This window comes from Boleophthalmus pectinirostris, unplaced genomic scaffold (genome assembly GCF_026225935.1).
Source record: "Boleophthalmus pectinirostris isolate CB_2022bp ecotype Guang Dong unplaced genomic scaffold, ASM2622593v1 HiC_scaffold_8, whole genome shotgun sequence".
Lineage (NCBI taxonomy): Eukaryota > Metazoa > Chordata > Actinopteri > Gobiiformes > Gobiidae > Boleophthalmus > Boleophthalmus pectinirostris.
Window position 1 is genome coordinate 24,828,122 of NW_026571515.1, and position 18,688 is coordinate 24,846,809.

General features: G+C 38.1%; 1 protein-coding gene across 1 annotated transcript; it reads right to left on the reverse strand.

Annotated features, from left to right (window-relative positions):
* Positions 1-1,139: 1,139 nt before the first annotated feature.
* On the reverse strand, positions 1,140-16,891 carry ngfa (nerve growth factor a (beta polypeptide)). Its single transcript, XM_020930024.2, has 3 exons — positions 16,696-16,891; positions 2,702-2,808; positions 1,140-2,148 (listed from the first exon to the last, which is right to left on the reverse strand). The coding sequence occupies exon 3, from the start codon at positions 2,135-2,137 to the stop codon at positions 1,262-1,264; it is 876 nt and encodes a 291-aa protein (XP_020785683.1). The 5' UTR covers positions 2,138-2,148; positions 2,702-2,808; positions 16,696-16,891; the 3' UTR covers positions 1,140-1,261.
* Between the last annotated feature and the right edge of the window lie 1,797 nt (positions 16,892-18,688).

Genomic DNA, 18,688 nt, shown 5'->3' on the forward strand with positions numbered 1-18,688 from the left:
AATGTAATATTTAGCCATTTTTGTAAATGTCCACTAGAGGGCAGTATATACTTTTCAATTAGAAACCAAGCAGCATGCTCATATATAAATACTTCATTTCCTCACATCAGTGTAGAACAGCACTAACCCTGACTGTCTCCTGGAGCCTTTCTTTAGTCCACAGTTTGGCATGGCCCCACAGCTGTTCCTCTTCATTTGTCTGCCTTGTCCATATATCTTCCTGTGTGTATAAACCTGAGCTGAGCACTGAGCGGCCTGAAGAACATTCCTCACCTCTGGCTGCTCACACACACAAGAATGCAAAGGATGTGCACACTCAATTTTCTAGTGAACTAAATGTTGTAGTTTTACTCTAGTCATTTTGTACCAACATATGTGACCATTTTAAAATGTGCAAAGGCATAGGACACAAATACAAAATGTAAATGTTAACATTATAAATGGTAAAAATGACTTAAGAGCCCATTCAGCCACTTGACATAACATAAATATTTCTGAAGATATTAAATCACTCCACTGTGACCATGTCAAACATTGAATAATAATAATACCCTAAATTCATGTTTAAGATAGTCAAAGCGATTCACAGTGTATTATTCATTCGCTCCATACTTGGTGGTATGCTCCTCTGTGGCCATAGCTGCCTCATAGGTAGACTGACGGAAGCGAGGCTTTTAATTTGTCACTGGCACCAAGTAGAGTGAAACTGCAAACTGGATGCACAGCACTCACACCAACAGTGCCACCCTCACACCCTCACATTGAGTGAGTGTTGTGCCTCCGGGTTGCAGTTTTATACTATTGTTAGCACTGCTGACCTCCACAAATCACACATGCACACAACATCCATACCAGACAGGATAGATGAATTGCCTTGCCCAAGGACACACCAACAGTGTGGATGAGCACCTTGACCACGTTGTTTAGCCACTGCCTTAAATCCAGCACAGAACTACCCAGGCAAGTACTGAGGTGTTTAATAAATAACAGCTTAAACAACACAACAACAACAACAACAACAACAATAAAAGCTTGGATTCATATTGTATATACTATATTTGTATGTATAAACCATAAATATGACATGCAGTCCACATAACTTAAATGAACCAGAACGTTTGGACTGAGGTAGGGCCAGGAGCGAGGTGAATTGATAAAGATAATGTGATGTGACAGAAACTCCTTGTCAATGTCTTTGTTTAGGCTTTACAGTATTGGCAATAATGCTGTTGTGGCTGTTTAATGGAAATGTTCATTGTGTTCAGTGTTTGGGGCCCCGTCCCGCCCAGGACTTCCTGCTCAGGACGCACACACAAGCGGCATTGATGCGGATAAACCTCCAAGCTGTCCGATCCTTGTCAAGGGTGAGAGCGCTTACAAATATGTGTGTGTTGGTACAGTAAGAGTTCCAGTGGCGGCTGTCGATTCCTAAGCAGCCAGAGTTGCCAGATTTAGAGCCCTGTTTTCCTCCCCGTCCTGGCCTTCCTGCGTTGCCAGTTCCCGCGTTCCGGTGTGTGGGGAATCGGCAGGTGGTCTCATAAAAGAACTGTTTTTTGACCACATTGTTGATTGTAACATTGGGAAGGACAATCACCTCATTGCCCTTAATATCCGTCGCCCATGTCATGTTGCCTACCCAAGTGTTGATGCTTTCACAGACAGAGTACTCCCCTCTGTGCATGGTGTGTGTCCCTGCTCTCCGCCGCACTCTTGTACCCCTTATCCCATCCACATCAAAGCCCTCACCCTCCAGGGCATCATGCGTGGGTTCAACCTCACTGAAAACAACTCGAGGCGATGGCCTATAACGTCTTTTGGAAAAGAGTTTGGGATCTACAACAGGGATGGACGGATCTGGTTGGAAATTGGTTGAACTTCTTTCCAGATTTTCGGTAGCTGCATACTGATGCTGATGATGATGGTGCTTCTTGGTCCTGTGGTGGCCATTCCTGTTATGGTCTGGAGAAGACAATTTGGAGCCTGCTGCCTGATGCTGGTGTACTGCTCTGTGATTGGCTCCCATCTGCTGTGCTGCTTTGTGGTTGGCTGGCCCTGTTTTGTGGGCCCATCCACCTTCGATTTTGAGTACAGCCTGGATGCCAATCAGGAGGAGCAGGACCAGTGATGACGACCTCATGGGCACACGTCCTAGATAAAAGAGAAAAGAAACATAAGCAATAAATACACTTAAATACACTATACATTGTAACAGACTAAATATAACAAAGTTGAACATTTCCCAAATAGATTTAAAAATGTCTTGATCTTTATAAGAACTAGTACCAGGCCACAATTTAAAATGAAAGAAAGTGTGATAATTTTACATTTCAGTCTATTGTCTAGAGATATTTTAGGGTTATTGTGGTACTGAAATCAGTAGAAAGTATTTCCCTGAATATTAAAATAGAACTGAACATTTTAGTAGTGTAACAACACTAGTCTGTTCTTAGCTGAATAATGCAGAATCTAATGCTACATCTCTTTTTGTACCCCTTGCACGTTAGACACATGATGTTCTGTTGTAAACAAGGTATGTTGAAGGTCAAAAGGAAAGTCTGTAGTCATGTCGTTCCTTTCTTGTTTATTCCAAATGTTTAGTTCATTTCCCCCTCATACCAGGGGATATCTTTGGCCCTTAAGTTGGCCCGGCCACTGGTCTGCTTTGAGTGTTGTGGAGTGTTTTAGTGTTTTAGGCTTGTACCTGTGGAATGTGTCCAGTGGAAGTGGGAGCCTCTGTGGACTCTAGAGCCAGTCTCTTCTGCAGGCCGGGCCCCTCATGCCTGCCACCTGGACCCCTCAACCACAGCTCTACAACACACAGATATAACATTTAAAGAGTCTTCAAATGAAAGAAGACTAAAATATTTTTTGTAAATTTGACAACACTTATTTAAAAGTTAACTGAATATATTAACCTCCTAACCTCAAAGCATTAGTTTATGACAATGTGTAATCTACAGTGCCCTCATTAACCACAAACCCTTTCATTCACACACATGTGTCGCACATGAACCATGACGCTGATGGTGTCTGGGCGTTGGAATATTTAGAGTCTGAAGCCACACCAGAGGGTCACTGAGGGGAGCTGAGCATTAGTGTGTGAGGTTGTCTGACTTTGACATTATGCAAGCAGCCTACAAACACATCAGATTCAAATATATTTTATAATCAGATTAAAACAAATTGTAAGAGTCTGAACCTTAGAACTTAGTAAAAAACTCTTTGAAAACAAGGGAAAGTATTCTGCATATACACTTTCTAAATTCAGTGTAACAGTCTGATGAAGTCAAAAGCAGGCTTAAATGGCATTTTGATTACACTCACAGTGGCCTTTAGAGGTCAGTGTTGCATTATTTTGCAGGATGTCACATTAATCCTGAGAAATAACTCTAAAAACATCTGTTTTAGTACAATGAATCTTAAACACACTGATTGGCAAGGCAATACAGCTAATATAAAGACATGCTATTTTGTATACCATGACAGTTTTTGGATTTGTTTCATTACCAGACAGTAACTAAAGCAAGTTCTCTTGAGTATAGAAATCAAAATTTACATTTATGGCTTTAACATGAATAAAAATCCATTGACTTCCTAAACTGCCAAAAAAAATTGGATTTCAAAGCATTGTGGCTGTCACATTTTGCCTTTATTAAACCCTGGTCCCAATATGAAACATATGGAAGTGGTTCATGCACTGCACTGATTGATCCAGTCTGACGGGCAGCTTACTTTTTACTCAGACCAGAGAGAGCCGGAGAATCCTGATGTTAAAAATATGTGGCTTGTGTTTAATGCCAGTGTAGCCAGCATAAACAGAGCAGTGTAGAGGGGCAGGGGTCAGTGCTGTTTAGAAAGCATCTTTGACTTATGGGATTACTTCAGCACTGAATCACAACGAGTCCAAATGCACCTCCGACACACATGTCTTTAGAGGCAGACGGGGATGCTATGGTGGGCTTCCTGATTTTTTTAAGGACATACCTTGGATGTCCTCCCAAAGCTATTTGTTTGTTTTATGGTTTGGCAAAAACAAACCCAGACTGTTTTAAAGATTGTGTACAAAATACTCAAGAATAAAGATGAGTCCAAGAAGATGTAATTGCTAACAGTACATCCAAAGTATATCTGATTGTAGAGCCCATATGGTATTGATATAACAAAGTCTCAATATGGTGTGGAACATTCATTTTGACCTACGCAGTATAAAGTGTTATGTACATGTTAGTTGAGCGAAAACTCCACAGACAAAAATTTTTTAAAATGTCAGTGCCTTGGATGTGACATTTTAAGTCTATATCTCCACATTTTTCATATATATTTTATACAAGTAGATAAAAGCTGGAAAAAAAGTGATAACTTCAATTTTCTGACATTAACATGATACAAAGCAGTAGACATTCCACATTTCTTCTTGTCCGGGAATTTTTTTTTTTCTTTGCTGACCAGTGTTCCTGGCAAGTGTTGGTAAACATTTGTAACAGGCCAACAAAGAAATTAGAAATTAGACTCAATAGCCACTGACTGACTACCTATGTTTTTGTCTGTAAAAATCCGCTCACTTTTTACAGTTATTATTACGCCTATGTCCCTGCTTATGACTGTTGACACAAAGCATGACAGGCTGGTGAAAAACAGAAAGCTTCGCCTGCCATCAGACCTATGGGTTAGTTTACAGTTAGGAAGTGGTCCTTCCTCTGTTTGAGCTAGATTAATCATTAGTAACAAGGCTTTGCTAAAAGATGAGTTAAAGAAATGTGTCAACAGTTCACTCCAACCAGCTCTTGTCTTTACAGGCGCTGACAACTGTAGCAGGTTATGAGGGAGTGAGGAGAGAGACTGACAGGCAATAGACGAGAAAACCTGCATGAGTTTGCTTAGCCTCTCTCAACAGTTGAGCACAGGAGGTCTACCAGCTGTCGTCTACACCAGGTAAATAACAAAACTAAACAGTAATGCTCTTTTCACTCACTAATAATGTGTCCATCCTGCTTACTATAAGCGTGATGGAGGGGACAAGCCAACCAGCTTTTCCTATATTAGAGATCCACGTGAACCTCCCAGAAAAGCCAAAATACCGCAATGAATCAGAGTACTTGTCACGTAATATGATGTCATGCAGAGTCTGTTAAAAGCACAATTAGATATTCCAAATGGACTAGAAAGCAGTCGGAGGGGGTCCCTGGCTTTTAAACCACATGACACATTGTATTCATGCATTCCCATTACATACTTATCCACTCTGACTCACACTTGTTCATTCAAGACTCAAGAATTATCTGACTTTTATATACCGCATTGCAAGGGCATAGCCGACTTGAATACACAACCTTCATGAAGAGAGATTGAAGTGCTATTGATTATATTATAGCATAAAAATGAGATTATGGATGCACCAATACAGTATATTGGTTATCTGCGCCAGTACTGACAAATTTGCTGGATTGGATATCAGCTTCCGAATATCAGTTCACAGGATAACCTGATTGGACATACACAATAATGTAATAACACTATTTACAGGTCATAGTTGGTTTTTTTTTACTTTTATATACACCAAGCTGTTCTGTAGACACTTGAGAGAGAAATAACAACTACGTAACATATTTCGATCAGTTTTGCCTTTTTAAATAAACTTGTCTGTCTCTCTGTCTTGGGTATCAGTAGATACTTTTAGCTATATGTAGTATCAGAATTAGTGTCGTAAATGCAAAAGCTGGATTTTAGCTTCCCTAACTGAGATGCATATGCTCATGTGCCCGGAATCAACAAAGTTCAATGTCATATTTGCAAAATTCATCAGTTTACCATTTTGATGATCAAGACTGAAGGATTTTAAAATTTCATGGTAGAGTTAGTTCTACCATGGCAGATCCAAAAGACATTGTACACTCTAACTGCGACATGTGACAGTTGTAATGTGAGCAGCAGATGTAAAGGAGATCAACCTTTTGTCCTGTACTTTCCTGGGAACGCCATGTTTATAACATATTTTCTGTAAAGAAGCACCTGTTGTGCATCAGCGAGACATCAAACCAAGAATTTGACCTCAGTTTGAGAAGAAAATATCAGACAGCCCCAAACCTTAACACAATTTCGAAATCTGTAAAAGTACTTGACTTTTAAGTGTGGTGACAAATGGTGTAATGTATACTTTGTACTGCTAATTTTTTTCAGTATACCTAAAACGATAAAGTCCACAGTGAAACAGCTTGGAGACCTGCCAAAGTACATGGCCCATACTCAACATAATTTTGCATTAGGGCAGTGGTTTTATGAAGCTATAAAACTGTGTGCAAGTCTTTATAAGATAATGCTATGTGTACATATAGAGTCCACAGCCTGGAGACAACCAACATGGATTAAAGTCTGTTATGGAGGTTTTAGTGTGTTCTAATAGTCCTGGCAATGTGACAATGTTGAAGTAAAACTGAAAGAATCAGAATACTGACATTGGCAAATATTTTACTATATAGTCAATTTCCCATCTATTTTTCCCATGGGCTTTTAAAAAAAAATCTAATATTAAGAGTGTAAAGACACCACAGATCCTAACAAGCTGTGTGGTAACTAATATTCAGAATGTTGTTGTTTTAAATCCAAAAAGCAAGTTTAAACTGCAAGATTCTGAAAAATTGTAATTAGTTTAGGTTTAAAAAAAATCAGAAACAGATTCTACATAAAAAATCTGATAGCTGAAATTATTTATAAAACATTATTTTTTCTGGAAAGACTATGAGAAATATTGATGGGAGATTTAATTCTAGATCCAGAGGGCGGGAAGTGTATGGGGTCCATAAAAAATATACCTTAACTGAGACAAAATCATTCAGTGCTTTTAAAATCTCTGGAATACTGACCAGTTTCATCTTGATTTTATCTGTATGAAGATTTTACTTTCACACGTGAATAGTAAAGAAGTTACCATTTACAAAAAATGCATGTCACATGACCATTCGTAATATTTACTATTGGGTTAAAGGATATCATTCTTAATCTCCTGCTTCTTGTTTCCTGTTTTGTAGTTCCGACGCCAAATAAAACTTCTCAGATTCACTGACAATCCATGTATTTCAGTGTATATTCAAACCACATGTGCGTAAGAGTGGAGTATTGCTCTTATGGGTCACATCCCTTGTATTGTTTCCGTGTGTTAAATTTATGTTTCCAACAACATTAAGTCACACAGGAGACTAAATCCTCTGTCTCCTTTTATTTTATAAAGTAACATATTGTTTAATATCCAATAGTTATGAACTTAAAAGTGGGGGCAATAATGAAACAATTCATATAAGTTTATAAATGGATAAAAATGTGCTGTTTGCACTGCACGTTCAGTGTGTAGTACAGAACATATATATTTGAACATATATTTATGTGAATTGTTTATAATATATCTTAAGATTTTAACTATTTATAGTAACAAAAAGTACAACTTAATTCATCAGAAACACAAATGGAAATTGTGGATACATTACTTGAAGAACATTGCCTGCATATTACTGGAAAAAAATGTTTGTTTCTGTGTTGTTGGCTACTGCTTTATTTAGCAGTAAAATTTGCAATAGCATACCAGACATACGGACGGTGAAATTCAAATTATCATTCTCAGTGGAATAAATGTCTCAGGATTTGGCTAATTAAAATGGTGGGACTCATGTCAGCATATGGCTCCAATTTTAGTAAACCACCATTTCTACTAAAAGAAACATGATAAAGTTTTGGATTACAAAATGTACAAATGTGCCAATATATTTAGCCAAAGCTGACATTGTGTGTGCCTAATTAAATTCATGCCTGAACAAGCTTAGTATCTAAAGTATTTAAAATAATTCTCAATGAACAGGAGTAGTGTTGAAAGAGCATCCTTTACTATACAGTCTGCCTGCTAACTTTGAGACTCAGCTTTTTCCACTGTCCTTTTGCATTTCCTGTGACTTACACAGAGGAAAAGCAGATGCGCTCACATTGTCTAATAGTGATTCAACACTGCTTTGGAACAAAACAGTTTCTATTTACTGTGATTTCAAAATAAACAACATTTACATGATATAAACCTAATGCTGGCAGTGAAAGAGGATGAGGCGAGTAGGGGCTTAGAGGAGACTTTTCTGAACACTTTTCCTATTGGTTACTCTGTTTATCTGTGACTTATCTTTTGGAATGTTTTATGGAGCTAGATTGAACATTTGTATTTTTCAGCATTGTTAAAATCTTCTGTTAGAAGCCACTTGTTTATGTCATTGCACAATATCTAGTCATTATTTTATTTCATCTAGTTGTACCTAAATGTGGTGCATTTTCTCAGAGATAAAGTTTGTGCTGTTTTATCATAATAATAATTCATAATAAGATTAATTGTGTTACTATTTCACTTTTATATATTTTAAAGTGTCCAGATTTGCACTCATTACTACCTGTATTTTACTTCTCTCAGTGCAAGTCCAAACTCCATAACCCCACACAGCAGTAACATGAAAGGCAAAAGATTCACGAGAACAGGCCTGCAGACCTTGAAGACAGGATAAACTCAGCTAAACCCTAAACGTTTGTTTGACCTTGACATTGAGCAATCTTCTCAAGACCAGTTAAATGTTTTGGCATCCATAGTCTCTCATGTTTCTGATGAGAAGTCTTCAAAAATACAGGAGGGAGTATACATTCTATAACCCTCTGGTTATTTTTAATACATTGTACAGCACTGGATTATAGTCACATAATTAACATTGTGTTCATTGCTAAAAAAAAAAGACCCCAAAAAAGTGAATGAAAGAAGGGTTGGAGCTTTTACCTAGAACTAATAGAAATTCAGTTCTGGACATTAGGCATTTATATGTTCTTTATCTATCATCATCCATCTAGTGATAACTTTTTCGTTACTAACAAGTTTATGAACAAAAGCAAATTTTTGCTCAATATAGAGAAGAGCTAGAATCAGAATCTGATAATTTTATTCATCCAAAAAGGACAATTCAGTCTGTAGCTGTCACCCAGAAGAATGAAAATACACTGTTATTCACAACCAGTACAACTGTACCTGTAGTGACAACTAAGTGTCACATCAGTGTCAATTAAGTAGTTAGATACAAGCACAGGATTCACAGCCTTAAAGTGCCACAGTTAAAGTGGAAAAGTGTTGTTGCCAAATGAAGGTAGTAGGGTGCAGAGCCTACTTCATGCTACTGTCCACTGGGTTTTAAAGCTTGATGGCTGTTGGTACAAAGGAGCATGATCCAGTAATAATAAATTATTGCTAAAGGTCCCTGACTATCATATGGATCAGTCTGTTCAACTTAATTTTGACAATGTGTTTTTCACAGCTCACACTCTGACAAATCGTAACACCAATCTATATTTGACACCTTCATAATTCTGTAATGAAACCCATGCTGCACTGATTACCTGTGAGTCACTGAGACCAATTTACAGTTGAAAATATTATGGGTGTTTCCAAGATGTCCCTTTCATGTGAGCCCGCGGGCATGGGTGTGGGCCAGCACGCGTAAATTGGGCATATAGTGCGTCATATAAGATGTGCTTGTGCGGTATCAGTTTGAATGGCTGTACAATTGTCTTCCAGAAGTTAATTATATATTTAACTTCTGGAACACAGTTCTTTTATACTATATATAGTTTAATAGATTTAATTTTGTCATCTAATTTCACATACAAGTGACACACCAATACAGTGTCATTGAGCCATATTTATCTACACAGATGGTGACACATTATTTTAGCTATGACCTGTGGGCATATCTATCTGAGATTTATCTCATGTATTTAACACCAGATGCATTTCCTGGTAGTGTGTTGGTCGATCACCTAAATATCGACCATTATAATCAGCCGTTGTTGGCCCTCTGAGAAATAACTATTACCACACAAGGACATTTTATATCTTGTTTGAAAGACTCAAATTGAGTCTTTGAAATAATTTCACTGACCAAATGAGCACACACTATAATGATGACTTACGATTGTCATACACCAGAAAGCAACTGCATGAATATTTGTTATGGTGTGTAATCATATAATTGAACAATATATCATTATATAATAATATATAATTCATTGTCTAGATTTTAAAATGATACTAAGAGGATATTTCCTTTAGAAATTAAATGCCAACCAACCACAAATCCTGACATATGTCCTCCTCCTGTGGTGTGATGGATTCTCACTACTATCTGTAAAAACTTGACCCACCATTTTCTGCCCTGTGTGGTCTACTCATCCCTCTGTCATCAGCCTTTTCGTCTCTCTACCCCTCTTCAGACCCCCCTGTCCCACCCGCTGATGTCAACCACCTGTCTGTCTGGGACATCCCAGAGCCATCCTTCGTCTAATAACAGCAGTCCATGTAGAGCCAGTACAGGGAGAAAATCTCTGGTCTGGCTTCTCTACATTTGCCTTGTATGACAGTTTGGCTTGGTTGAATTCAACCAAGAAATACAGCTTCCTTTTCAACTCTAAATTTTCATTTCTGTCTGGGTCAAACTAGGAAAGAAGGAGATGTACCATTCTTCATATTTTTTTGGCAACTACTGCACTCTATAATAAATTGCCAGAACCGTACTTAATGTTGAGTGCTTTGTCAGTGCTTGAATTAGTGCATGATAAGTGGCCTATCCTCGGGCTAGGTGTGTGAGTTGTTATTAACTTGTATCCAACACAAACACATACTGTGCTGTACATTTATATATAGCATATTGAGGACCTCTAACAAAGATGACTTCATATGATGTTTCTGAGCTTATTTATTTATTTATTTATGTTTTTTTTAATGCATGATTAGGTATGATACAAGAGAAATGCATAATAAAATTGTAATATTCACACTCGCATGTAAGCTGGCAGTGCAGTTGCCAATGCTGGTTTTCAGTGAATCGCTCAACGCTGCTACTGCTGTTGCGTCCTTGGGCGACACATTTTACACTGTACACTCCTTTCACAGCTTCTAGCTGTTTATTGATCCACAGTGGAAATTACTTGGAAAAGTAACTCAGAAATATCCAATTTTGCATATAGTTCTTGCAAATACCCAGCCTTTTGGCCAATTGTAAATCTACCAAAGTCCACCAGAGACCATGTTATTTTAACCATGCTTTGAACTAAATCTACAGTTATTAAACAGATTTGAGTTTTTGGCAGTGATATACTGGTCATGTCCAGACAAGTTGATCAAAATCAGCCAGCAAAATGTGAGAGTGTCATCATATCGGGCAAGCAGACAGAAAGCTGGGGAAAACTCACCCCTAAATCAACAGATTAAAAGTACACTATTATAAGACATGAGTGATTTATCAGCTTCTGTGTGTCGGGGCCGTGTGCAAGGGAAGAAAGCCGTGTCATAGCTGAAATTCATAGAGGCATTTAATAAGGAATGAGCAGGCATGTCTGCACATTCAGGGGTGTATATGTGACGACCACAGGCAAACATGCATTTCTTTGAGTGAGCACCTGTCAAAATCCAATCAAACAGACTAATACAAAGGCTGGGGAGCAGTAATGGGACAGGCCTGAGTACAGGGAACAGTCCAAACATGGGGCTATTGTTATGGTTGGGTTTGCGTTTTACAAAGAAGATGAATACCATGCCATAAACAGCCAGTGTGCCGTGGATGAACTTCAAGTACCTCCATACAGCTGTAACAGGTTACAAATGTCAAATAATAAAATGTTATACAAAGTTATTTCTATTAAATAATTAGCTGGAATAACATTGAATTGTTTGAAAAGCGCATGTCAACAACAGTTAACCACTTGTATGCTATGCCTGGTTAGCTGTCCTGGCATGCAGAGACCACCCCTCTTCTGTTTTCATCCCCAAACGTAGACGTAACCCTGAGCCTGAACTTTGACCTTTTCCCTCTCACACTGATTCCAAATCGAGGCTGCAGCTGGTTCACTTTACACCAGATGTTCCCACTCTTTTCTGTTGTGTGACCTGCGCCAGACCGTGCAGCTCCAGGGAACCAAAAGATAACCAAGGCCCAAAAGGGTTTGAAGGTTTGACCCATAAATTATAATCTCCTCCTCACCAAACAGAAGAGCTTTGTTTGACTGTGAGGACATAGGACATTTTTCACACAGGCATATGCTTCTTCTCTGGCACCTCATGACTTTGCCTAGAACCACCTGTAGACTTTATATTTAAAACATGTACGTGTGTTTTCTCCACAGTTCCTGGCAAAGAAAGAGCACTTGAAAGAGTTCAGGGGATGCTGTGTTCTTTATCATGGCTACTACTGCTAACCTAGAACGAAGGTTCATCTCATTGAAGTATAGTCTGCTGCTGTTTGTACACAACATGTAAATAATAAGAAACAAAATTTACATAGTTATAAGACCCAATTTTATTGAGAGGAGAAAAAGACGGACTATGAACAATATATTTGCCTTTGTGAAGTCTTCTGTCCCTAAAGTGGACTTGAGTCTGTTCCAGATAGTGGAGACAGACCAGTCTAGACTGGGCATAAAATCAACATCTGCGCACATCTCTGTGCTGTGATCTACTGAACTGGTTCTAGTAAATTTGGTATAAGTATATCTTATTGGGAAAAGTTATGCATATAGCAGGAGTCAATTTTATACGCCCCTGCCCCTCATGCACTTGAAAAATGAATGTATCACAATTCTCTGTCTGTCTCATAAACAACACACCCATGTACTTGTACATAAAACACAGGGATGTGCATCTCAAAGTAAGAGACAGAAATAATTGTATGAGTATTGCTATTCTATTATTTGCACTGTCACAAAGACAGAGAACATAATAAATCATCTATTCATAAGTTTTACATGATTGTTTGCTTGTGCACTTAAAGCAGCACAGGCAGTGTCTTTTGCTAAACTCAAACTTACTCATCACATTTAAAGAGCCATGTATTTGCTTTACAGGCTTGTCAAATCCTCTTAAAGTGCTACACTGTTGTCAATACCATGCCATACCGACTTTATTTATAAAGCACTTTACAGCAAACTTTACAGCGGGCCAAAGTGCTGTACACAAACACAGAATAGACAATATTCATTCAATTCAAACTGTGGTGGTAAGCTACTTTTTAGCAGACCGATGGAAAGCCCCTCTAGCCACCATCACTTACACACACTCCATTTTCATTCTAAGAAAAAGAAGTGAAGAGAAGTTTCTTGCCTAACTACACAATGACAGCTCTGTGCATCACATATAAAGTGTAGATTTCTTCTAAAGAGTGTAGGCTGCGTTTCAGTTTGTTCAGCAGGCATCTTAGTAGTATCCTGTAGAGTGCAGCACATCATTGTCACAGCATTGACTACCGGTGGTTAGGATAGATACTGTAAAGAAATGAACTGGGTAATGAAAGGGTGCCACAATGCTGTCATTGCATTGCAGGCAATTTATAGTTTTTTTTTCAAAGACACTATCCATAAGTATGGCAGATTCAAATTAAGGGCTTTGCAATCAAAGTTTAAATTTTAAGTCTATTCAAGAGACAGAAACCTAGCGAGTTAAAAAAATAAATAAATCTTGGACTAACACTGTGCTTGGAGTGTTTGTGTTTGCAGGTTGTATCAGGTCTTTACATTTGGACAAAAACATTGGCATTCAGTACTTATTATTAGCAATTAAAAGACACATAACCCTACAGAGGGATTAACTAGTCAGGCTTAATTATTCACCACAGCTCCTCCAGACCCTTATCTTGATAGGAACCAGTGCACCAGGCAGCGTTAGTGTACCTTGGGGTATTGCCATGTTTACCTTAATAAAAATCATACTGTGGATTCACTTCAACTATAAAGGTTGTAAAACATTTCTCTACGTGACACCAGGCCTGGCCACTATCTTAAAGTCTATTTCTGATTGGTTGGACAAATTGGAGGCCATTTTGCATGCCTCATGCAGTGCTTCCCCATGCACATAGGACCAGATACTGGTCCTGAAGATGGACCAAACACACTCTCCTGCTTGCTCTTGTCAGATCTCCCTTATGCTCTGCAGTGTTGGGAGGCTCAGCACCAGGATGGCACCATGATGCATGTGATTGCTTATACCTGCCACTCCATTCCTGCATAAGTGTTATCATAATTCATCATAATTCCTCTGTTGTCACTCTTGTGTGTAGGGAGAATGGGACGTTTCAGAAACACAAAAGCTGCTGAAGCACACCATAAGTACGGTTTGATACCAAGGTTTTATGTTAAATGATACTGACTACATTTCCAAGTAGACCAGAAATGTTGTATGTACAACTTATTTCTGAAATTTTCCCTGAATTGTCTTTATGTAGCAGTGGTATTTTTGTTCATTGCATCTAATTTTCACTGTCACTATCTTGTAGTTTGGTTTTTAAGTGATAATTGTTTCCCTAAGTAATTGCTTTAATATCTGAGGCTAGATACAAAGTAAAATATGGCAGGTGAGCACACTGTATTTTATGTCTTCAGATGTTATCTTTTGATCATTATCACCTTGTCCTTATCAATACTACTTTAATCCCAAAGCCTTGACATTTATTGAGGCTCATCCCTTTTTGCCTTCAGTAAATAACGAGTGAGAACTTCTTCAAACACTATAGTAACAGGATGTAGGTGTTTGTCTGACTTCAGTGGTTGTTTCAATTGCTTTTAGCGCCTGGAGCGATATACCCATTGTAGTAGATGGTCCAGGTGTGTGGCTGCATCTTCCCTTCATAATAATAATAATAATAATAATATACATACATACATACATACATATGTTATCTTATTAACATTATTTATTATTATGTTTGAAAGCTGTTTTCATTTAACCTGTAGATTTTGTGTAACCTTTTTTTGACTGAAGCTCACATTTAACATGGCATTGACAAGAAAGAATGCAACAAGCCTCTAAACAATGATGGTATCTTACTAATGAGGACACTAATAGTCATTTAGTCCCTGCGCCATACATTCACGTAGACACACACTGTGGTGCTAACAGGGAAAGCTGTAATTCAGCTTCAAAGGGAAACCTGAGAGGGTCATGAATAATCACAGACATCTTTGTGTGCAGGAAAACAGCACTGTCCATCTGCCCTTCATATGTATACCACATATCCACAGCCAGTTGTTTTTAGCCTGGCCTCCTGATCGAAACCACTCAGTACAACTGTATTTGCTCAAAGATCCTCTGTTTTTGGGGTAGGAAACAAAAACATAGCTGATACAGTTAAACTTGTAAAAATGTATCCATGAGTTTCAACTTCCTGCTTAAAGGTGATATTTTGAGGCCTTCTGCCCATTCAAATGATATAATATTTTGTTTTTAATTGTTCCTCTTGCCCCGGTGCCATAGCAACTTTCATCTTTCTGAAATACCTGGATAAATAAAAACTTGAACATATAAACGGAAATGTTTTATTCTCTATACAAGTACTATCCTAGTCCTATCCTGACAAAGTACACTGCCTATTCTAAACTGCAGATTTTTTTCTTCACTTCCTCCAGTGAGAGGTGATGAAAATACACACTACTCCCTTCTGGGATCCACAAAACTGACGCATAAACAATTTACTTAGTCCTTCTGTGCACCTCTAGAAGTTCTAGAAAGTGGTAGACCTATGACCTCTCGGCATTTTTATTACTGTCTCTTAACAAAATTGTCATCATCATTATCAGCATTATAACATGATTGTAAATAAATATTTGAATAAATAGTTTAAAAATTAATACAGTAATCATGTTGAGAAACTACTACGAAAATGGAACAATTTACAATACCTACTTGTTTTTAGACTATTAATGCTGGTAAAGTCTTAGATGTGGACCTCCGTAGTGTGACCAGGAGCAGAATAACAAAGTGACAAATAGCATGCGTTGACACTGCCACACAATTCTTTCCATATGCCCCCATTGCTTGCATACATTTCTGATGTGTGGCTGTATTACGTAATAATAATAATTGTTCTAATTTTACCTTTCACCTGACCGCATCCATAACCACAAACGCACACAGCTGGTTTGTAATATTTGTTTGTGTAAATGTTAATGTGAAGTGACATTCCTCCGCTGTCAAAGCCTGAAAGGAATTCCCTGGTAGGAGTGGCATGAACATGAGGTCTGTGTTTAGCTCACTGCCGTTGCACTTAGACACACCAATCTTCATATTAGCATATATAGGACAATCTGACCAGTGCCACTTGAACTGGATATTTACAAGCAAGCAGGCCCCACCCAAACTCTAGTACCTCATACGCAAAACTTCTTCACGTTGGACACTGGAGATCATTAGAATCTACAAGTCCTTTGAGAGTTGTGTAACATGAGTGCAGGAAAGACAGATAGGAAAAGAAAGAGAGGAGAGAGAGTCTGATAGAGAGAAGAGGAGGGAGAAGGTAACTTGATGTCCCAGGAGGTCTCCTAACACTAAACTGGTTCCCATTGAAGTTTGGAGAACCTTTTTTTTTTTTTTTTTTTTTTTTTTTTTTATAAAAGCTTCACCTATATTCTCTTTCTCTCTCAACCTTCAAGCACTAGATTCAGCCACTTTAACTTATGTTAAAATTCATAAATGTTTACAAAACATTGCTCACAATGTAAGTGGACTCTTCATATTAGATGCTCTCATTTAAGAGTGTGTCTAACTTTGCCTCAAACATTGAATTCAAAAACACATTTTTACTAGTCTGCATCAGCCTTTTCACTTTTGCAAATACTCATGTCATTTTTATAATATAAAAGCTTACTCACCAGCTCTTTTTGCTTCTACTGTGTCCCCCAATTAACTAAATTTTCTTGTCCAAACTCTGTTATATTCCACCTAACAGGTCCCAGATGAAAAAGAAATGTAAAAACTCCCAAATTTCTTCCAGAAATGTTGAAAATCCCAAATTCCACTCCTGAGTTTTTGAAAGTGTGAATCCAGGTCCAGGGCCATCCACGTAGGTCTGCCTCTTACTCTTTGAGAAATGGATTGTTCAAAAAAGTTTAGTATGAAGCGTCCCAAGGCTGTTCCCTCCCTCTGCTGTGGCGCACTGCAGGTCCTAGTGCCTACCCTCTCCACGTGTTCTCCTCATAAACACTTGACTCAACCTTTTAGCTTCTGTGCACAGTGCTAGATTTGCATATGATACTGAATTCCTTATTACACTTCTAATGTAAAAGCTAGCCAAATATAAGTATAGGATTAGAACTTAAACATGCAAACAGCTTTGACACACTAGCACATATGAAAGTTTACACTTTAAAATACTTTCTAATTGACATTATTTATAGTATTAATAGTAAAAATAGTATTTCTATAGCGTTCTCAGTTTTACTGAGTTAAACAAATTCAGTAGTAGTTGTTTGTTTATTCAAATACCTCATAGACATGTCCAGTGTCATTTAGGGACCTGTAATAATAGGACTTTGATGGTCTGCTGCAACTAGGAATTTGCGTCTACTCCAAAAAGGACCAACAACATCAAATTCTGTAGAACAAGTCAAACCTTGCAACCGTGATATCCCCTCACTCTGTGTAGTGATGTGCCACACCCTGTATCTCACAAAGGCCCCAGCTCCAGTATCACAACACGCAGTAATGTTTGTCCTCCTCACATCCTGTTTATGCATCTTGTTTTCTCTTCAGCTTCTCCTTGTGCTGCGTGTTAAGATTCACACAGCTCTTTTGACCTGGACAGTATCACTGACAGTCCCAGGTATTCAGTAGACAAGCGACTCACTGCTACACTGTGCCTTCAAGACTTAGCTGCACCAGTTTACTGCTGTTTCCTACTAAGAGGATAGGTTTGCCATGATAAGTACTATACAGTATAAATAATACATGAAAGCTGGGGCTCTCAGACTAAATATTTATTGTGCATATGGAAAACATTGTCATGTTTTTTTTTTTTTATTATTCCATAAACATTTGAGCAGTAGTGTTGTTGAATTATTAATTTCCGCTCATTAACAATAACTACTTAGGTAATCTAACTGTGCTGTTTATTTGTTGCAATTCATGTTTTTAAATAAATTGTACATTTAGAAAAAGGCTTTACTGCAGATTATCTCATTTTAGGCTTATTGTATCAGTGTCATTAAATAAATAATACATTATACATTTAAATATTATCAGGATATTTTCTGTAACAATATATATAACACTTAATTTTTTTTATTGTGAGAAGCCTATATGAGCATCCCATCAAAATGAATTGAGTAATGACTGAGCTCCTGATTTGCTTTAGTGGCTTCAAATGGAGTAGCCAACAAACTCACTTGAGAACGTTTACTAAAATTGCCGTTGAACAGGAGTCCCCCTAACTGCATGAGAGGTTCAAGCGTAGGTGGGCTGTTCCCTCACTCTCGCTGATGTGGCTCATTTTTGACAGTGGGGCATGCAAGCTCGTGTCAGTGTCAAAACTGGCTCAGCCCTTGTTATCAGGCTGTGTCTGAAAGGGGAAACCCCATAATGGTGACCTTTGACCCTGCACTCTGCTCCGGAGTGAGAAATGCCAAGGGATAAGCACTTGGGCCAGGAGCTCACATCAGAGGGCAAAAGTTCAGGGACATCATCATATTTCAGCCTTTTTTTGAAATACTTGCTCTGGGTCCTCGCGTACTGAAGTAGGTCATGCAGGTAAACTGCTTTTCATACAAATTTTAAATTTCATGATATTTTTTGGGATTATTTTGTGTGGTCCCACAGCAAATGTGTAATCTTCTACAATGCAATAATTTTAGGACAGCTTTCTGATGC

Excerpts from the sequence above, each read along its gene's own strand:
- ngfa (XM_020930024.2), bottom strand. The coding sequence starts at position 2,137 with ATGAGGTCGTCATCACTGGTCCTGCTCCTCCTGATTGGCATCCAGGCT.